This window comes from Podarcis gaigeae, assembly GCF_964106915.1.
Source record: "Podarcis gaigeae genome assembly, chromosome: Z".
NCBI classification, from domain to species: Eukaryota; Metazoa; Chordata; class Lepidosauria; order Squamata; family Lacertidae; genus Podarcis; species Podarcis gaigeae.
The window spans coordinates 8,540,387-8,560,115 of NC_139691.1; the positions used below are offsets into that span (position 1 = coordinate 8,540,387).

At 41.6% G+C, this 19,729-nt stretch overlaps 1 protein-coding gene across 1 annotated transcript in view; it reads left to right on the top strand.

The window, feature by feature from the left end:
• TNFSF8 (TNF superfamily member 8) overlaps positions 1 to 13,441 on the top strand; it is a 34,009-nt gene extending 20,568 nt beyond the window's left edge. The window contains exon 4 of the mRNA XM_083721901.1: positions 12,976 to 13,441. Within this exon, the coding sequence (XP_083578027.1) occupies positions 12,976 to 13,409 (434 nt within the window). The 3' untranslated portion in view covers positions 13,410 to 13,441. The remainder of the gene's footprint in view (positions 1 to 12,975) is intronic.
• Positions 13,442 to 19,729: the final 6,288 nt, after the last annotated feature.

Sequence of the window (19,729 nt, forward strand, 5' to 3'; positions counted from 1 at the left end):
CAAATGTGTCTGTTGCAGAAATTTGCACTAAACTGATGACAGGTGCATGTGACTTGGCTTAAAAGGCTTCATGGGTCATAGGGAGAAACCAAGAGTCCTCATTAGGCCAATCTACTGCAGGATTTCCAACAACTATCTTCTTGTCACCTTGAGACAATTTTTTATAGTAGGCATCTAACACGCTTAACTAATAATAATAATAGTAGAATTATATAATTGTAGAGTTGGAAGGAACACCCCAAGGGTCACCAAGTATTCCTAAAAGAAAAGCTTCTGGTTTCTTAAAAAAAGTTATATTGAACATCCCCCCCGCCAGCTCATTATATATCATTTCCTAGAACAACATCTGCTTCTATATTTAGTAGAGATAAAGCACCCAGCTTGCCTTGTTGCATAGTTGTTGGTTGTTCTTTTGTGGTTTTTAATATACTTCAACCAAGAAAATGAAAGGTCACCTGAGCAATTTCTGCCAATTAATGTTAAAAATCTGGCAATGGAAAATGTTTGTGGTGCCCCCCTTCCCTTGATGCCTTAAACACTGCTTACTTTGCTTAATAGTTAATCTAGCCCTGATGAAGGGCCTTCTGCTCTTCTGCTCTGGGTGAGGCAAAGTAATCTGCTGATTAGTTTGGCACAGTGGGAGGTTTCAGATTGCCTTGAAAGCCTTTTGATTGATGAGCTTCTATCTCACCACAATGTCATCAGCTGGTCATGCAACAAATGGTTGCATCAACTGGATGACCTCAATCCACATCCACTTGCATTCTCAGAGCTCAGCTGAAAGCAGCCATAAGGGCGAAACTGAACCAGACTTAAGAGCAGGAAGGTCAAATGAGGAGCCAAAACTAGAAACTATTTGATGAGTAATTTCCTTCAGCTTTCTCCTATGCTGCTGCTGGGACTGCAGAAGTGTGTGCCACCACCTGCAGATGTGCTGCATGACAGGATTTGACTCAGTCCTATGCAATAGTCATACACAGTTACTGATGTAACTGAAGTTTCTGATACACAAAGAAGTTCCTCTGGGATTACATCTTCAGGAGGAACATGCTTTGTCTTGAGTCAATTATTTACAGATTTTGCTCCTAGCATGTTTCCTTGACTAAATTCTAAAACAGGTTGCAATTGAGAAGATTTTGGATATGAATTCAACTGAATGAAGTCAACTGAATTCTACTCAGAACAGACCCACTGAAATGAATAGGCTTCAGATAGCCATGCCCATTCATTTCAGTGGGTCTACACTTTGAGTATGACTTGGTTGAACACAACTGAAGGCTTTATTATATCAGGGGTGAGGAACCTGTCAACCTCCAAATGCTGCTGGACTAAGATCCCTGGCCACTGGACATGTCCATTGAGGCTGTTGACAGTTGGAGCCCAACAACATATGGAGAGCCAGAAGTTCTCTACTTCTGCTGTATATGGCCTGCTGTGTCCACATTGACTTGGTGGTGTGTTCACATTGACACTCCTGACTAGATTCAAGCTCAGAAGTGGGTGCTTAATTCACAGATCCTAACATACCTGTTTCTGATGGTTATGTAGCAGAAGGTCAGGCACCAAACCCCGTTTGCTGGAGTTACTAATTCAGGGATGGGGAACCTTTAGCCCTCCAGCTGCTATTGGACTCCCATCAGCCTCTGCCACTATGTCCAATGGCCAAGGATGATGGGAGTTATAGTTAAACTACATCTGGAGGGTTACAGGTTCTCAATCTCTACCCTGCTTCAAGACTTTTCAGTACCTGGTTCTTTGAATATATACCAACATCTATTTGTGCTTCTTGGTGCAATTGCAAAAAATAAAATAAAATAAAACAACAACAACAACAACAACAACAACAACAACAACAACACAACATTAGTGAATTTGACAGTGATAGTTTCTGAGAGAAGCTGAAACTAAAAGGCTTGTTCATCCCACCTGAGTCTGAAGTTTGCTTGAAATGAATCTAGATCTGTGTCTGGGTCAGGACTCAGGACCCACTACTGGGTCATGGCCTGATCCAATGTGGGTTGCAATAGGAGCACCAGTGCAATGCAAATATATAAGAAAAGTGGTCCTGGGCCTGAGAAAGCTGAAGATACCTTATCTAATATTCCCAGATCCAATGACAACCTTTTGAGAAGGTGGTACACTATTGCCTACTTAAGGGTAACATAAGGTTGTATTAACTTTTTTTGCATGGGCAGAAATGTGTGTGTTCCCATTAGTAAAATGCAACACAAACAGAATCCACACAATGCCACACAAACAGAAGTATGTTGCATTTCATCATACAATCAGATTTGGCTGTTAGGTTTTGCAGTTTCTTATTAATGAGCATTGGTAGCAAGGGGGGCGGACAAATGAATGGAAAGTTTTAGAGCACATTATAAAAAAAAAATTTTTAAAGACACTCTCAATTTTAAACAAGAATTCAGGACAGGAACTGAGGATAAAGCAAAGCCACAGAAGAACAAAGAAGTGAAAAAGTGAAAATCCTATTGGGCAGGGTCAACATTATTGAGCTCATGGCAAGGAGCATGCCCCAGCAGGAGGTACATGTGCAATATCTGGAGCCATCTGGCCCAACTGCATCTTCTTATCACTATTGAATACCTATTATTTCTGAGGAAATGAGCAGTGGGAGAAGAAGGAGCAGTTCACTGCCAGAGTCCTTGACTTTTACTCTGGGAGGTGGTCAGAGTAGGGACAGAAGGAAAGCCAATGGGTGGTCAGTGATGCAGAGGTGATGTAAACACTGGGTAGTGTGACCCACTGGTGACAGCTTGCCCTAGGTCCCCCAAAATCCTGGCACCAACCCTGGTACCCAGCTTTTTCTAAATAAAATTATTGATGGATTATTATTATTTTATTAAACAGTAAAGCAGACAGTACAAATGGAAAAAGACAAACAAAAAATTATATGAATTCAGTACAAGGAGCTTTTGATGATAAAATCCAAAACTCAAATAGTAACACATCAGGAGTAAATAGAACGAATATAGTTATAAAGTTATAAATGGGGTGTAAAAGTAATAAATGGGATTTACATTGAACAAGAAAAGAAAAGAAAAGGATATTGCCTGTTTGTAAATTACTCCCGTGTAATTGTGTTGTCGTATAGTTTTTATTATTATTTATTGTTCATTAGATTTATATACCACCCTTCATCATAAGATCTCAGTGCAGTTCACAGAATAAAATACTGGATAAAAACACAAGTAAATAATTAAAACAAATCAGCAAAACAATAACCCCGGTGTTATGTATTCAGTGGTCTGTGTTTGCCTGAGGTTGAGTCTGGAGTCTGGCCTAGGAATCTGAGCTCCTGTGTTCTGATTCGATACATGTTGTCCAATCACAGAACATTTCAGGATTTTTGCCTCTGCCATTGGCCCTTGAACTCTGAGTCATGATTTCCAGTTTGGAAGTGTAGACAGCCAATCTCGTTGGGAGTGGAGTGACCCAGGCTTTCAGAAATGTATATAAGTAGTTGCTTTGGCTCTGTTTCCCAGTTACGTAGTTCAGTAAAGGTTCTTGATGTTATCACTATGTCTTACCTCGTGGGAACTCACCTACACTTTACCCCCCCTTCTCACAGATACATTTAAAAGGCTATGGAATATTAATCAGCTGAAGGCAGAAGACGAATATTTTTGCCTGGCATCTAAAAATATCTAATGAAGGTGTCTCCCTGTGGAGAGCATTCCACAAGCAGGGAGTTCTTGTGTTGCCACCCTCCGGACCTCACATGGAGGAGGCACACAAAAAAAGGGCCTCAGAGGATGAATGCAGAGACCATGACAGTTAAATGGGGAGAGGCAGGCCTTGAGGTACAGTGGTACCCCGCAAGACGAATGCCTCGCAAGACGAAAAACCCGCTAGACGAAAGGGTTTTCCGTTTTTCGATCCACTTCGCAAGACGAATTTCCCTATGGGCTTGCTTCGCAAGACGAAAACGTCTTGCGAGTCTTGCAATTTTTTTCGCTTCCCCCCTTTTTTCTAAGCCGCTAAGCCGCTAATAGCCTTTTAGCCGCTAAGACACTAAGCCTTTAATAGCCGCTAAGCCGCTAATAGCGCTAATCCGCTAATCCGCTAATAGGGTTGCTTCGCAAGACGAAAAAACCGCTAGACGAAGAGACTCACGGAACGGATTATTTTCGTCTTGCGAGGCACCACTGTATTGTGGTCCTGAGCCATTTAAGGCTTTATAGGTCAAAACCAGCACTTTGGACTGGGCCCATACGCTAATTGGCAGCCAGTGCAGTCAGGCCAGGATCAGTGTAATAATATGCTCAAACCGTCTTGTCCCAGTGAGCAGCCTGGCTGTCAAATTCTGCACCAGCTGAAGCTTCTGAACCATCTTCAGAGGCAGCCCCACATAACTAATCATTAACCCTCAAATAGAAGTGAAATCAGAAAGATCAGTGTTATCCCTAACCACATAAAGTCAACAGGTCAATTTCCCTGAGCATTGGATATAATTTTCTTTTTCTTTTTTAATTCTTTTTATTAAGTTTCATTCATCACATACACAAAAAAAGAAAATAGCACATAGACATTAAATGAAAAAACAAAAATGCACCAACACAAAAGAGAAAAAAAGGGGGGGCAGGTCAAAAAAAAAGGAATGAATAAAAATTAAACTAATACATAACATTCACTATCTGACTTCCTTCCCTCCTGATTTCGGACTCCTAGTTTTAAAGATTCCGTTTTTTCAGCTGATATTGGTTATTAGTTTATACATCGGAAGTTTTATAATATACCTGCTGTAGTTGGTAGGTTTCTATAATTGCCTTCTATATATGCCATGAATTTAGTCCAATCATTATTCAACTTTGTATTCTTTTGGTTTCTGATTCTCTGCGTCATTTTTGCCAATTCGACAAAGTCGTATAGTTTCGTTTGCCACTCCCTCACCGTTGGTATATTTGTACTTTTCCAGTTTTGGGCAATTAACATTCTGGCCGCTGCTGTTGAATATTGAAATAAGATTTTATCTTCCTTCCTAATTTCCTCCCCAATAATACCTAATAAGAAGGCCTCTGGTTTTTTAGGGAACGTGTATCTAAATATTTTTTTTAACTCATTATATATCGTATCCCAAATTTTTTTTATTTCCTCACATGTCCACCACATATGTATAAAGTTGCCTTCTTTTGTTTTGCATTTCCAGCAGGCCTTATTTCCAGTCTTATACATCTTGTTTAGTTTCTCTGGTGTTATATACCATCTATGTATCATCTTCTCTAAGTTTTCTATGATTGCCACACTCACCGTGAATTTTATACCCTCATTCCACAGTTTTGCCCATTTTTCATATTCTATATTATGTCCCAGGTCTATGGCCCACTTCACCATAACTTCCTTAATCTCTTCATCTTTTGTATCCCATTCTAATAGTATGTTGTACATTTTGGATAGTAACTTAGATTTGCTTTCAATTATTTCTATCTGAAATTTTGATTTCTTGTCATTCATTCCAATTTTTTTGTCTTCTGTCCATATTGCATTGATTTGATGATACTGTAGCCAATTTTTCAACTTCCCCTTCAGCTCCTCATATGGTTTTAGTTTCCAGCTGTCTTCCGATCTTATTAATAAATCTTCATATGTCAATTTTTGCTCCTCCATATTTATTTTTTTAATTGTTAAGATATTTGTTGGGGACAGCCACCAAGGAGTTCTCCATTCTAGCAGTTTTTTGTTTTTTTCCCAAACTTCGTACAATGGACCCCTGATAATATGGTTTGAAAATCCTTTGTGCGCTTTCTCCTTATTTGACCACAGGTAGGCGTGCCAGCCAAACCTGTTGTCTACCCCTTCCAAATCCAATAAGTCGGTATCTTCCAAGGTTATCCAATCCTTCACCCAACATAGGCAGGCGGCCTCATAATATAATCTTAAATTAGGGACTGCAAATCCTCCTCTCTCCTTTCGATCCGTAAGTAATTTAAATCTAATCCTTGGCCTCCTTCCCTGCCATATGAATTTTGAGAGGGTTTTCTGCCAATCTTTGAACAATTTAGGCCCCCTAATTCCCGGAATGTTTTGGAATAAGAACAGCATTTTTGGGAGGACATTCATCTTTATTGCCTCCATCCTACCCATCCATGAGAGATTGACTCTGTTCCAGACATCCATATCTTTTTTGATTTCTTTCCATGTTGTCGAGTAATTGTCTTCAATTAAGTTTATGTTTTTTGATGTGAGCCATATTCCTAGATATTTTATTTTTTTAGCTACCATTATTCCATATTTTCTCTCTAATTTTTCTTTTTCTACCTTTCCTAAGTTCTTTATTAACATCTTTGTCTTTAGTTTATTCAGTTTAAAGCCTGAAAGTTTACCGTATTCTTCCAAAGTCTCCAGCGCTTTGCCGATACTTCCTTGCGGCTCTTCCAGAGATAGCATCAGGTCGTCCGCATAGGCTCTTAACTTATACTCCTTCGATCCTATTTTTATTCCTTGTATTTCTGGTATCGATCTTAATTTACTCGCCAGTACTTCTAACACCATGATGAATAAGAGCGGGGAGAGAGGGCACCCCTGCCTTGTTCCCTTCTCTATTTTAAATGTATTTGTGAGATTGTTATTTATTACCAGTTTGGCAAATTGGGTTGAATATATTGCCTGAATTCCTTTCAGGAATTCTCCCTCTATCCCTGCCTTTTCCATAGATTTTATTAAAAACGCCCAAGAGACATTATCGAATGCCTTTTCGGCGTCTATGAAGATCAGTGCCGCTGGTATCTCATTATTGATCTCCAAGTATTCAATTATATTAATAACATGTCTCACATTATCTTTCAAATACCTGTTCGGGAGGAAACCCGCCTGATCTTTGTGGATTAAATTTGTTAGACACTTTTTCAATCTATTAGCCATGATGTCTGCATATATTTTATAATCATTATTTAATAAAGATATTGGCCTGTAATTTTTAATGTTCAGTTTGTCTGTGTCTGGTTTTGGAATTAACGTTATAAATGCCTCCCTCCAAGACTCAGGTATTTTTCCCCCTCTCAGGATATTGTTCATGGCCTTACAAAGCGCTGGTGCCAATTGATTTCCCAAAACTTTATAGTATTTCGCCGATAAGCCATCCGGTCCCGGTGCCTTCCCTAACTTCATTTTTTTAATCGCATCCTGAATCTCTTCTATTCTTATGGGTCTGTTTAATTGGGACCTTTCTTCTTCTGTTACAATCTTTCCTTCACAGTTCTTGAGATACTCTTCTATCTGGATTAGGTCTTCTTCTCCTTTTTTGTATAACTTCTCATAAAATTTGAGAAAATTTTCCTGTATCTTTTTTGGGTCTTCTATCAGTTCCTCCCCTACTTTTATTTTGTTTATCACATTTTGTTTTTGTCTTTTCCTGAGTTGCCAGGCTAATAATTTCCCGGTTTTATTTGCTGACTCAAAATATCTCTGCCTCATTAGCTTGATTTTCCATTCAATTTCTTGGCTCGTTAGCATCGAGTATTGTGTTTGTAGTATCTTTATTGTTTGTATGCTTTGTTCATCTTTCGGGTTATCTGTTAATTTTTTCTCAGACTCCCTAAGTTGTCTGAGAATTTCTTCCTTTTTTTGCTGTCTTATTTTCTTTTTATAACTGTTTTGTTGGATGAAGAAACCTCTTATGACCGCCTTACTGGCATCCCATACTACTTCTGAATTTATTCCTATGTTAAGATTCAAATCAAAATACTCTTTTAAGGTGGTTTTGGCTTTTTCAATAACCTCCTCATTGTCTAATAAATATTCGTTTAGCCTCCATCTGAAACCTCCCTGCATTACCCCTCTTATTTCCAATGTTATTGAATTATGATCGGAGAGGGTTCTCGGTTGGATTTCACATTTGGTGGCTCTTAGTGTAAGTTCCCTCGAGGTCCATATTTGATCTATTCTGCCCCAACTTTTGTGTACCTCTGAAAAAAACGTGAACTGCTTTTCTGTTGGGTGCTTATATCTCCAAATATCTATTAGGTCCATATTCTCTTCCAAGTCTTGGAATGATTTTGGTAATTTTCCTTGGTTTCGTTTTTTCTTTTCTGTTTGTCTGTCAATTTCTGGTATTGACACTGCATTGAAGTCTCCCAATAATATCGTCCTGTTGTTTCCTAATTTTATTAAAACTTGTTCCAGTTTCTTAAAAAACTCTGGCCTATTTGAGTTTGGGGCATATATATTTACAACATTGATTTTTTCCCCCTGAAAGCTAATTTGTACTCCCAGTATCCTTCCTTCTTCGTCTTTGTAAATCAGTTTAGGTTCCCATTTTTCATTAACATATGTTACTACTCCTTTTTTTTTCTCTGCCGTAGAGCTTATAAATTCTGTTCCTAGGTTCTTACTTAACAAGACGTGTTTGTGCTTCTTGGCTACATGAGTCTCTTGCATACAGATTACATCTAATTTTTTCTTTTTCAAAACATTTACATCTTTATTCCTTTTGGTTTTGTCATTCAAGCCATTTACATTCCATGTTAAAATTTTAAGATTCATTATTGCTTTTGTCTAGTAATAAGTCAGTAGTCTACTAGTTTGGGTTTTACCGATTTAAATTCGGGTAGTTTCGCTTTCTGTTTCTTCTTCTTCCTCACCTCCTTCTTCCTCCCCTATCACATCCCCCTCCCCCTCCCCTTCATCCCCTCCCTCCGGTCCCTTCTCACCCCCCCCTCCCCTGATCCCACACCACCCCTTTCCTCCCTCGTCCCACCTCTCCCCCCACCTCTATCCTCCATCCTCCCAAGGTCTCTCTCATATCTACGTAGAAATTTACTGACTTCCTGACTTTCTGTAATCTTAAATCTTTTTTCTTTATAGAAAAAGGAAATCCCTTCTGGGAATTCCCATCTATGTTGTATTCCATTTTTTTTTAGAATGTTAACTAATTGTTTGTAGCCTTCTCTCTTGCGCAGAAGCCTAATCGGTATTTCTTTGAAGATAATGATTGGTTTTCCATCGATTACTAGTTTTTTCTGGTAGCTCTCTCTCAAAATTATGTTTCTCATCTCTATCGATTTAAAAATCACCAAGCAGTCTCCTGGAACTTTTTTCAATTTGTTTTGTTTGGGTCTTATTTTTATTCTGAAGGCGTTTTCTATTGTTTGGGCAACTTCTTCTTCTTTCAAAGTTAACCACTTCGCCAGTTCTCTGATCATTTTTCCTTTAATATCTTCGTTAATTTCTTCCCCTACTCCTCTAAATTTTAGATTTAGCTGTTTTTGTTTCATTTCCATCAGTGCTAAATTGTCCAAGACTTGGTCCTGGGTCTTACTTAATTCTCCAAAGTTCTCCTTTGTTTTCTCAGCTTCCTTTCTCTGATCTCTCATCTCTCTTTGTATTTTTTTATTTGAGTCTTCTAGGGACTTTGTTCGGGTCGTTAAGTCTTTTATCTTATTTGACAATTCTCCTACCACACCCTCTATTTTTTTATCGATCAATTCCTGCATCTCTCCTAATTTTTTCTCTATGTGGATTTCGTTCGGTTTAAATTCTTCTTTTATTTTCATCCATAATACATCTAAATCTCTAATTTCCTCCTGTCGTGAAGTTCTCCTCTCTAGTGGTGTTCCCACTGACTTCTTCCCGTCCTTGCCCGCCATCTCCCTCTTTCTTTAAATCTAAACAAAACTTGATTTAACTTCTTAAGACTCTCCCCTAGAGGGCGCACAATCTTATGTGATCTTAATTATTTCAACAAATAATTTGTTAGTCTATCTTTAAACCGGATTGAGACACCGTGGTTGGTCTATCCTGTTAAGTCAGAATGAGACTGCTTTGTTTGGAGTCCAATATTTTGCACTCCCTTATTACAGTCTCTTCTATTTCTCGTCTAAATTCCGCTAAGCAGGCGAAATCACAACTTATTGACCATTTACACAATATAAGAGTGTACTGTCCCCACCTTGAGAAGTTATTACACTTAGATATTCAAGAAATATTGAGGATACTGTCTTTGAAGGAGAGAGGCCAGAGGGGTAAAGGATGAAAAACACAGGAGCAAGTGGAGGGAAAGGGTCGGGGGGTAGACGACAAATTTATACAAATTAAGTGGGAAACTATAGAGATTAGATGTAAAACTATATGTTGTTCAGTTACCAAGTTTTGTTATGTTGTTCTATTTATCCAGTTTTCTAAATTATAAAAGTTTATTTCTCCTTCCTTTAGTTATTCTTCAGCCACTTACTTGGCCTAATCCACTTCCGCGTAATGGAAACTTTGTTCAGAGGCCTTTCTGGCTGCTATTCCTGTTCGGAGTAAGACAGGGAGGAGGCGGGGCAGAGGGAGGGTAGGGTAGGGGAAGACAGAGGAAAGGGAGGGTAGGGTAGGGGAAGACAAAAGAAAGGGCTAAAAACAAGGGAGAGCAGGAGGGGAACAAAAAAGAAAAGAAAAAAGAAAAAAAGAAAAATGCAGTTCCAAAGGGGATGAGAGTCAAAAAGCAAAAAATGATTTCCCAAGTTCTCTCTGTTAACCAAAAATAGTCCACAAATAGTCCACAAGTAACAATCCACAAAGGAGAGAGGGAATCTGGACCAAGTTCCAGCTTCCTAGCTTTGCACTTCTCTACTGGGGCTTTCGAATCATGTCTATTGTTCATCCAACATCCAACAGAAAGAGGAAAAAAACGAGGGCGAAGTCTCTGTGAGGTTTCCACTCTGTGAGGTTTCCACTCCTAACTAAATCAGATCCTGGCGGTGTTACAACCGCGGGTTTCACCCAAACATCTAAATGAATCCTCTATAAAGCCGGCGAGGGTATACAAAGTCCAACTGGGTTGTTACCAAGAGGAGGTAGGTACTAGCGGGCCATTTGCACACGGATCTTATACAAAGGCTCCTTCCGTTTTTAATAAGAAGTAGGCAAAAAAGCCGAATCTGGAGAGACCAGAAAGGTCAGAAAGGGAGGCTCGAAATTAAATCGCCGTCCGATCCGAAGAGGGGGGGAGGGCGTTAGTTTCTTCAGCTCCAACTATACTTTATGCTTTCCTCTTTGTTCCGTTCTTTCCTCTCCCCCTGTTAATCTTCCGCTTCTGGCTAGAACCCTTTAAATCCTCCTCTAGTTCTTTTTCGCTCACCCAAAAGTGATACAAAGTCTCTAAGGGTTCTTTTTTACTTGGTTACTTTCTTCCAATTTTATTTCTCTGCCCCGCCGCGCTGCTGACGGGGACTTTCACTCTCCGTTGCTACAGCGGGTGAGTAACGATCTCTTTGTTTCACTCTTGCGATTTTGGTCTCAGCGCCATCTTAGATCCGAAAGAGCAGGTCAGGCTCTTTTAATTTAATCTACTGACATCCTTCGCTCCCTGGTTTTATATCTCAATTTTCAGTCCCTTCATTTATCACACAACACCAAGGGCATCAGGTGTTAGAATTGCAGAGGTTTGTCGCCTTTTTCAGTGGGTTATTGGAGGCATTTCCGCATGGGGTTCGCAGAGCTTACCGGAATGCGTCCCTCGATCCCGTCGCTCCCGGGTCTTCTCCAAAAATAGAAAAAACCCGAAGGAGTTTCTGGACCACTCAGACGCTGCTGGCTGCGCTTCCCTCGAGGGGGACCCCCTTGAGATTTTGGGGTCGCAGTGCCTGTGCGTTGCCCCTCAAAGACCCCATGCAGGACGGAGAGGTTTCTCCGCACTCCCACACTGCTAGCGATCCAAACCGGAAGCCGAGCATTGGATATAATTTTCTTGAGCCAGTCTAAAGTATAAGATGAGACATCTTTCCAGCCCTAAGCAATTATTAATCAAGTGACCACCAAGAGATATATAATTAACTGTTTACATATAAGATCCATACCTAGTTTTTGCATTCATTAAATTAGTCTCTACGCCAATACATTTAATTGCTATCCTTTTGTATTATTGTGATTAATAGCTATACAGTGGTACCTTGGGTTAAGAAGTTAATTTGTTCAGGAGGTCCGTTCTTAACCTGAAATTTAACCTGAGGCACCACTTTAGCTAATGGGGCCTCCTGCTGCCGCCGCACAATTTCTGTTCTCATCCTGAGATAAAGTTCTTAACCCGAGGCATAGCTGTCAACTTTCAGATTTGAAAATAAGGGATCAGCAGCCTCACCTCTCCCGGGGACAGTCTACCGGATATCTAACAATCCGCGATAGCAGCGGGAAACGGCGCTGGAATAAGGGAATTTCCCACAAAATAAGGGAAGGTTGAGAGCTATGACCTGAGGTACTATTTTTGGGTTAGCGGAGTCTGTAACCTGAAGCGTCTGTAACCTGAAGCGTCTGTAACCCGAGGTACCACTGTACTGCTTACTGGCAAAAATAGCTTATAGGCAGTTTACAAGTATATAATCAATTGTAATATGCACACAGAATTAAAATCCACAATAAAACAATTTCATTAAAGCATTCAAAAACATCCATGATTAAAATGTGCAATAAAACAAGTTACAATATGGTTGAAAGACATAGCAATTTAAAACTTTTTTAGTAAAGCAATTAAAACAATTATAACAGGAAGCTCAAGTTCAGGGGGATGTTTCTCTAAACAGGTGTCTCTTCAAGAGCTGACAGAATGCCATTCTAGATGAGGCCTCTTGTATTACAGCATGGATTGGATAAATCATGGGTGGGAAACGCTGGAACCAAATGTTACCCTCTAAGTTATCTGGCCCTTGGGACTCTCCACACCACACTCTCTCCCCCAAGCACACTCCCTCCCCCACTGGCTCTGCTTCATTGAGTGCCCCCCCCCCCAGTGGAATATGTCCTTGAGCTGTGGTAATGTTTCTTGCTTGCTTAGATGGAGGATAGAGAGGAGTATGTGAGTACATGTAGAAAACAGTACAAAGTACAAAGGCATAAACTGCATTTGCCGGGCCTCTCACTTTTGTCCCTGGCCCCACCCACCTCTGACATGGTTGTCCCAGAAGATAATGTGACGGTCTGGCTGAAATTGGCTTCCCACCCATTTTAAATGATGAATGCTTATATCTCATCCTCTCCTTTCTTTAGTGCTTAGGCCAATCAACCAGTCAGAACTGCGATGGATTAATGAGGGCATCCTGTACAACATTCACTACAACCATGGAAGGCTGGTGATCCAAACACCTGGAATGTACTTCATCTATTGTCATTTGCACTTTTACATTGCCGAGTGCAAAGGTGCGGAGATCACCATAAAGTTGGAGATTCTTGTGAACACATCTGTGGCCAGGTCAACTTTGCTCACTTTGTGCAGCTCTCAGAAAACTTTCAGAGACAAAAGACAAGACCTCTTCGTAACTTTACTGGCAGAATTGAAGAAGGGGAATACAATAGGAGTACAGGTCAATGAATTCAGCTATGTGGATGTAGCTGACTTTCCTGAAAACAATGTTTTTGGAGCCTTCAAGTACACTGGTGAAAACTGGAGGTATTCTTTGTTCAGGACAGAAGATGAAAAATGACTTTAATTGTTCTAAATAAAGGTATATGTATACTGAGGGCCTGTCATTTGAGATGTGCCAAATTCAGTCCCTCTTGAAGGGACTATGGAACATTTGGTGGCTATTATGCAAAGAACAGTGGAGGCTGGTCCACTAGGACAAACAGGGCATCAACATCAATCTGCCCTTAGCCAGCCTGCCGTTGCCTGCCTCCTTCTTTACAACCAGACAAGGGTTGACCCTGGCTTTCAGCTTCATAGTGTTATCCTGGTAGAACTCAAAGGGGAGGATGATGGTTACAAAACCAGAATTAGTTGACTCCACCTGTCATTGGCTCTGGATCTGGATCTGTCTTCTGCCCTCCCTCCCAGTCCCTTTGGGCACCACTCACCAATCGCAGAAAGTGGGGTGTGAAATACACATGCACACACAAAGAAACAAACCTGTTATTGCTGCAAAAAAGTCCAAAGGTATTTCTGATCTTATAAAATACAGTGGATGCTCGGGTTGCAAACATGATCTGTGCGGGATGCACGTTTGCAACCCGCAGCATTCGCAACCCGCGTCTGCGTGTTTGTGCACACGCGGGTTGCGATTCAGCACTTCTATGCATGCACAAAGCGCGATTTACCACTTCTGCGCATGCGCATGCGCGACCGCCAAAACCCAGAAGTAACCCGTTCCAGTACTTCTGAATTTTGGCGGTCTGCAACCTGGAAGTAACCCGTTCCGGTACTTCTGGGTTTCGGCGGTCTGCAACCCAAAAAACCACAACCTGAAATATCTGTAACCCGAGGTATGACTGTACAAGGATACCCTGAACTGGCATAGAAATGGGGGGACTGGGTGCTATATTTTCTTTTTTTCTATTTATATGGTAGGAGAAAATACAGGTATGATCTAGCAGTTATATGTCCCATTGATTTCAGTGGAAGAGCTTTGTGGTGCAATTCTACATGTTTGCTCAGATATAAGCCACATTGAGTCCACTGACAGGGATAGAAGAACCTCAGGTGTGGGGGCCATATGTGCCCATCCAGGCTTCTTTATTTGGCCCTTGGGATTTCCACCAGGCTGCATCAGTTCTTCAGCCACATCCCCTCTCCCTAGGCCACACCATTCACTATCTCTGTCAATGCCTCTTGCAAGCCTGGTCAGAGGATAGAGAGCGGTACGTGACTGTGTATAGAAACTAGCCTACCGGAAAAAGTAACATTCACATTTTTTGCTCTGCCTAGTCTTTCAGCTGGCTTACACACCACTTTGGCATGTGGCTGCAGGAAGCTTGCCCAGAAGGTTATGTGGCCCTTCGGATAAAAATTATTTCCCAGGCCTGGTGCATAGGATTGCAGCCCTTCTCTCTCCCACTGAGAATAATTGGACCTAAAAGTCAATTTTGCCCATTGGATTTATATTCCAGGGATGCAATCCCACACCCAATTTCCTGGGAATAAGCCAGTTAAACACAGTGGAATTTATTTAGGAATTGGAATAGCCGTGTATAATATTGTTAGAAGAGAAAAGCTGTATCTTCAAGATGACCTTAAAGCCCAAATGACATTTCCCCAAAATCTGATAGAACTTCAATGTGACTTCCAAAAAGTCAAACCTTAGCAAGTTTCTTTTCAGGAATTCAATTTCTGAGGGATGGTATAACTCTTAACTTTTGTTGATGTCTTAGGAGGCACTATATGAAACTACCAATCAATGACAATACTATTAGAATACCACTGGTTATTTTTTCTCTTTTCTTTTGGAAAAATCCCTAAATCCATAATGCAACATGAAAAGGAAAATGGTGGGTTGGGAGCCACTAGTGGTTCACAGCCTGGACACCTCTTGAGATTCATCTGCTGTAATAGCAGAGTCTAGAGTCTTGCAGATGCAAGCAATTTTATCCTCAAAATGCTTTGCAAACTGGGCCAGACTGTTCAAGACCACACACTCCCAATAGAAGTTCTGCTGGGCAGCACAGTGAGGATGCAATGGAGGCAGCAAAGTATGCCTTCATTGCCACTAGGTAGGCTTGATGATGAGCCCTCACCGTGTTCAATTGCATTTGACTAGAGTTTTCCTCTACTCACGTTCGACCTATCTCCCAGCTTGTTTCCTTAACCTAAGCTCTTGAATATACCAGAGAAGCAAGCAGGCTCCACAAAGTGAGAAAGAGTACTCAGGGGCAATCATGTCAATTAAAAATGAACACACACACACCAGACCCAGACAATTGCTATAACTTGCAAAAATGCCCCCAGATGGGCATGTAGACCCCCCCGAAAGAGGACATGTCCGGGATTTCCCAGATGTATGGCAACCCTAGGCTGTGTCACCTGTCTGAACAAAGGACTTAAATTCTAAAAGCAGCTCTCAGACCACCTCATAAAACCATTAGTTGAGGTTTTAATTTAATCTAAAAAACACCCAGTCAATAGAGAGTTAATAGTGCATTATGCAAAAGTGCCACAGAACGAATCGACACTGGGTTGTGTCCAACTAAATTCTACTCAGAGTAGGCCCATTGGAATTAATGGATCTAAGTCAGTCATGTTCATTATTTTCAGTGGGGCTATTCTGAACAGGACTAATATTGATTGAACCTATTGTCTCATTACATTTATATTCTGCAATTCAGAGATGGAGGACCATGGCTATGCTTGCTGGAGCTGGTGGAGTTTTGAGTCACATTTCTGGAAGACATCCAGTTCCCCATCCATGCTCTGAATCAACCACTGACGTGGATGAGTATGTTGAGAGGGAAACAGAAACCACCTATTGTTAGAACTAAAGAAAACAGATATAATCTTAATAACCTTTCTTCTTCCGCTTCCTTTGGGTTTTAAGCCAATATTTGAGAACAGGGCAAGTGAGCTCTTATTTCAGTTAGCAACATTCTTGTTTCAGTTTGAAAGAAAGGAAGTCTTAAGTACCCACCACCTAAAGTACAATAGAAATTCCTTTGCATATCTGGAGCCTGAGGCAAGTCTGGTGATGAGATTTGGCTTCCCTTGGAGAACAATGAGCCCAGCAATTGTCACCTCTGGGCATTTCCTGGGGTAGGAGGTGTGTATACATGTCTTCAAGCTTGGTCTCAGTCATCGCCAACTGCCACTGATTGTTACAGAGGTTGTATTCACACAGCAGTTTATTCCATTTCCCCATTTCCTTAACTATTGGAAGATTCAAGACACATAGAAGAAAGTACTTCTTCCATCCATTTGTGGAATGCTGTCCTCAGGGAGGTTTGCCTGTTGCCTTCATTATACATCTTTAAGTGCCAGGTGAAAACATTCCTTTTCAACCAGGCCTTTTGCTGATTAATATTCTATAGCAGTGGTTCCCAATTAGGGATTTGGGGACGCCTGCAGGTCTGTGAAACCGACCCAGGGGTTCTGCAGCCCCATCCCTTGCCTCCACCCAACTAATTTTTTGTCACATTTGCATGGCAAAATCACAAATTTTATGGTCTGTTTTAGCGCTGTGTGATTTTTCGATATGTTGGCCAAAATCGGTTTTGAAATAACACCACGATAACGATTTTGACCCAGCAATACACAACAATATATTGCTCCTCGCACGAGGGAAAGCAGGGCAGCTGATTTCAAGGCACCGCCGATATTGCACGATGATCTCAGCTGATAAACACTGCTGATCTGAGCTGCCTGCGAGTGACATGGCGCACTGCAGTCACTCACAAGCCCCCTCCTGCTGGAGGGTGGCCAAGGGGCAGGTGGCGCCAGCCAAATGTTTTTCGGGCAGCACAATGCCTGCAGGCACTCGAGCCACTGTGTTGCTTGCAGGAGAGATGCCGTGACTTGGGCGTGCTGCAGGCCCAGTGATGCTTGCGGGGCCAGCGTGTGCCAATTGCATCATTTTGGCCACCCTCTGGTGGGAGGGACAGCAGCTCAGCATGCTAAGAGCCCAGCCCCAGGCTGCTCTGCTTTTGGGAGCAGAGAACCGGGCTCTAGGGCACCTGGACTTGCACATCACCTTGATCTCCATCATGCCGCCCCCAAGGTAAGTGTCGCCCTGCCCCCTAGCTATGCATAGAGTTATCAACACTTTCAAAAGCAGGGGGTTCATGTTAGCTGCAATGTGTTCAGAAGAGGGCAGTCAAGATGATCAAGGGTCTGGAAACTATGTAAGCCAAATGAGGAATGCTTGAAGGAGCTGGATATGTTTAGCCTGGGAAAGAGGGGACTGAGAGGAGATATGATAGCTGCCTTCAAATATCTGAAGGGCTGTCACATGGAGGAGAGAGCAAGCTTGTTTTCTCCTGCTCTGGAGGGTAGGACTCGAACCAATGGCTTCAAGTTACAAAAAAGGAGATTCCTACTGTAGCAGGACCTCCCCCCCATCATTCAGTTTGTACAAACTTCACACACACTCACACTCACACACTACATAAGCTACGCTTCTGTTATAAATTCATAGACAATCAACCATACATTGGATTTGCACTGTTCCACTTTTATTTTACTCCATAAAGGAAGGACTACAAAATGGGGAAGGTTTGGTACAGGCCAGCCATAATCCCTTGAACATCCCAGCACATCCACAGGAACCCTGCCCAGTTGCTATGCCAACCCTGATGGTCCTAGACAGAAGGCAATCAAGATCACAAAGAACTTCCATATGGGAGTGGATTCAGCATGGACTGGAACAAAGTACAATGATCAGATTTTCCCTCAGGGGGCAGGAAACTGCCTACCTTTTGTCTTCTGAAAATGACTCATGGGGAGGGCGAGAAGGGAACCAGCCAGGTGACAGGACACTCAGGTTACCACCACAACTCCTCCCTCAACCCCTCCTTTCTGTAATGTATGCATAATGTTTCTGGGGGTGGGCTTGACCTACTGGATGGGAATTTCAAAAGTTTTTATAAGGTCTTGCACACCATTTTTCTGTCTCTTTCCTCTCTCCTGCAAGTGAGGGGAACACCCTGTTGCAACAGTTCAATAAAGGCCAAGCCTATAGGCTGCTGTTTTGCTCCAAGTTATCCTGGTTGGTGTCTTTGTTTTTGTCCAAGGGAGCCCTCAGATTTTTCCGGTAACACTACTAAACATCAGGAAGATATTTCTGATGATAAGAGCTGTTTGACAGTGGAACAGATTCCCACGAGAGATGGTGGACTCTCATGGAGTGGGCGGGTTAAGCAGAGGTTGGATGGTCATCTGTCATGGATGCTTTAGCTGAGATTCCTGCATTGCAGGGGGTTGGACTAGATGACCCTTGGGTCCCTTCCAACTGTAAAATTCTACAATTCTAACAGGTACTGCAGTGTGAAAGGAACATTAGAAAATGGAACAGAAACACTGGCATTATATTGGGGAAACTAATACAGTGGTACCTCGGGTTAAGAACTTAATTCGTTCTGGAGGTCCGTTCTTAAGCTGAAACTGTTCTTAACCTGAGGTACCACTTTAGCTAATGGGGCCTCCCGCTGCCACCACGCCATTGTCGTGCAATTTCTGTTCTAACCCTGAGGTAAAGTTCTTAACCCAAGGTACTATTTCTGGGTTAGCGGAGTCTGTAACCTGAAGCATCTGTAACCTGAAGTGTCTGTAATCCGAGGTACCACTGTACAGCATTCCCCACATCTTTATGCAACCAAGAATTCCCTGTCAAGTAAGCCTGCTTCTGATTTGCAGCTACCATTTGGTTGAAATTTGACAACTTTGAGAGATAATTACATAATATATAAATCTGTGTGGACCAGGAAGCCACTCCTATTTGTTTAGCTGGGAATGTATCAGGCCTTGAGAGGATGACATAATTTCTGAAATTTCACAGATTGCATTGCCAGCACTCTCGTGTATTCACAGCATTTGTAGACTCATGGCCAGGGATCCTCGCCAATTACTGTAGCACCCTGCTTGTGGTTAACGCTTAGCTGGAATGAAATATTCAACGCAGCAATAGAGAAATTAAAATAATAATTTATTTGTCAGACAAATAAATGAGAGGCTCAGTGGTATATGGTTACCAAGCTCTGGCCTGGCCTCTTGCCATCCTGGCCAGCACTTATATTCCCTTAATCCAGCCCCCTTTGCTCCTCCTGTGGCTGCCTCTGTCCAATCAGCCTGGTTGAATATTCCTATTGGCTGTTTGCTAGAACCAATCACAAAAGATACACCCACAAAAGATACACCCACTTCCTTGCCCTTATAAGGGAGACAAAGAGCTATATATATGACAAATAAGTAATAATATATCTTACATGGAATCTTAATTACCAGCTCACCTCTTGCCCTCCTTGTGTTGGTTTCTGCTTCCTTCACTGAGCAGCGAAGTGCTTGTCACAAGACAATGTTTACATTCAACAGTCAAGTGCTGTTGGGTTT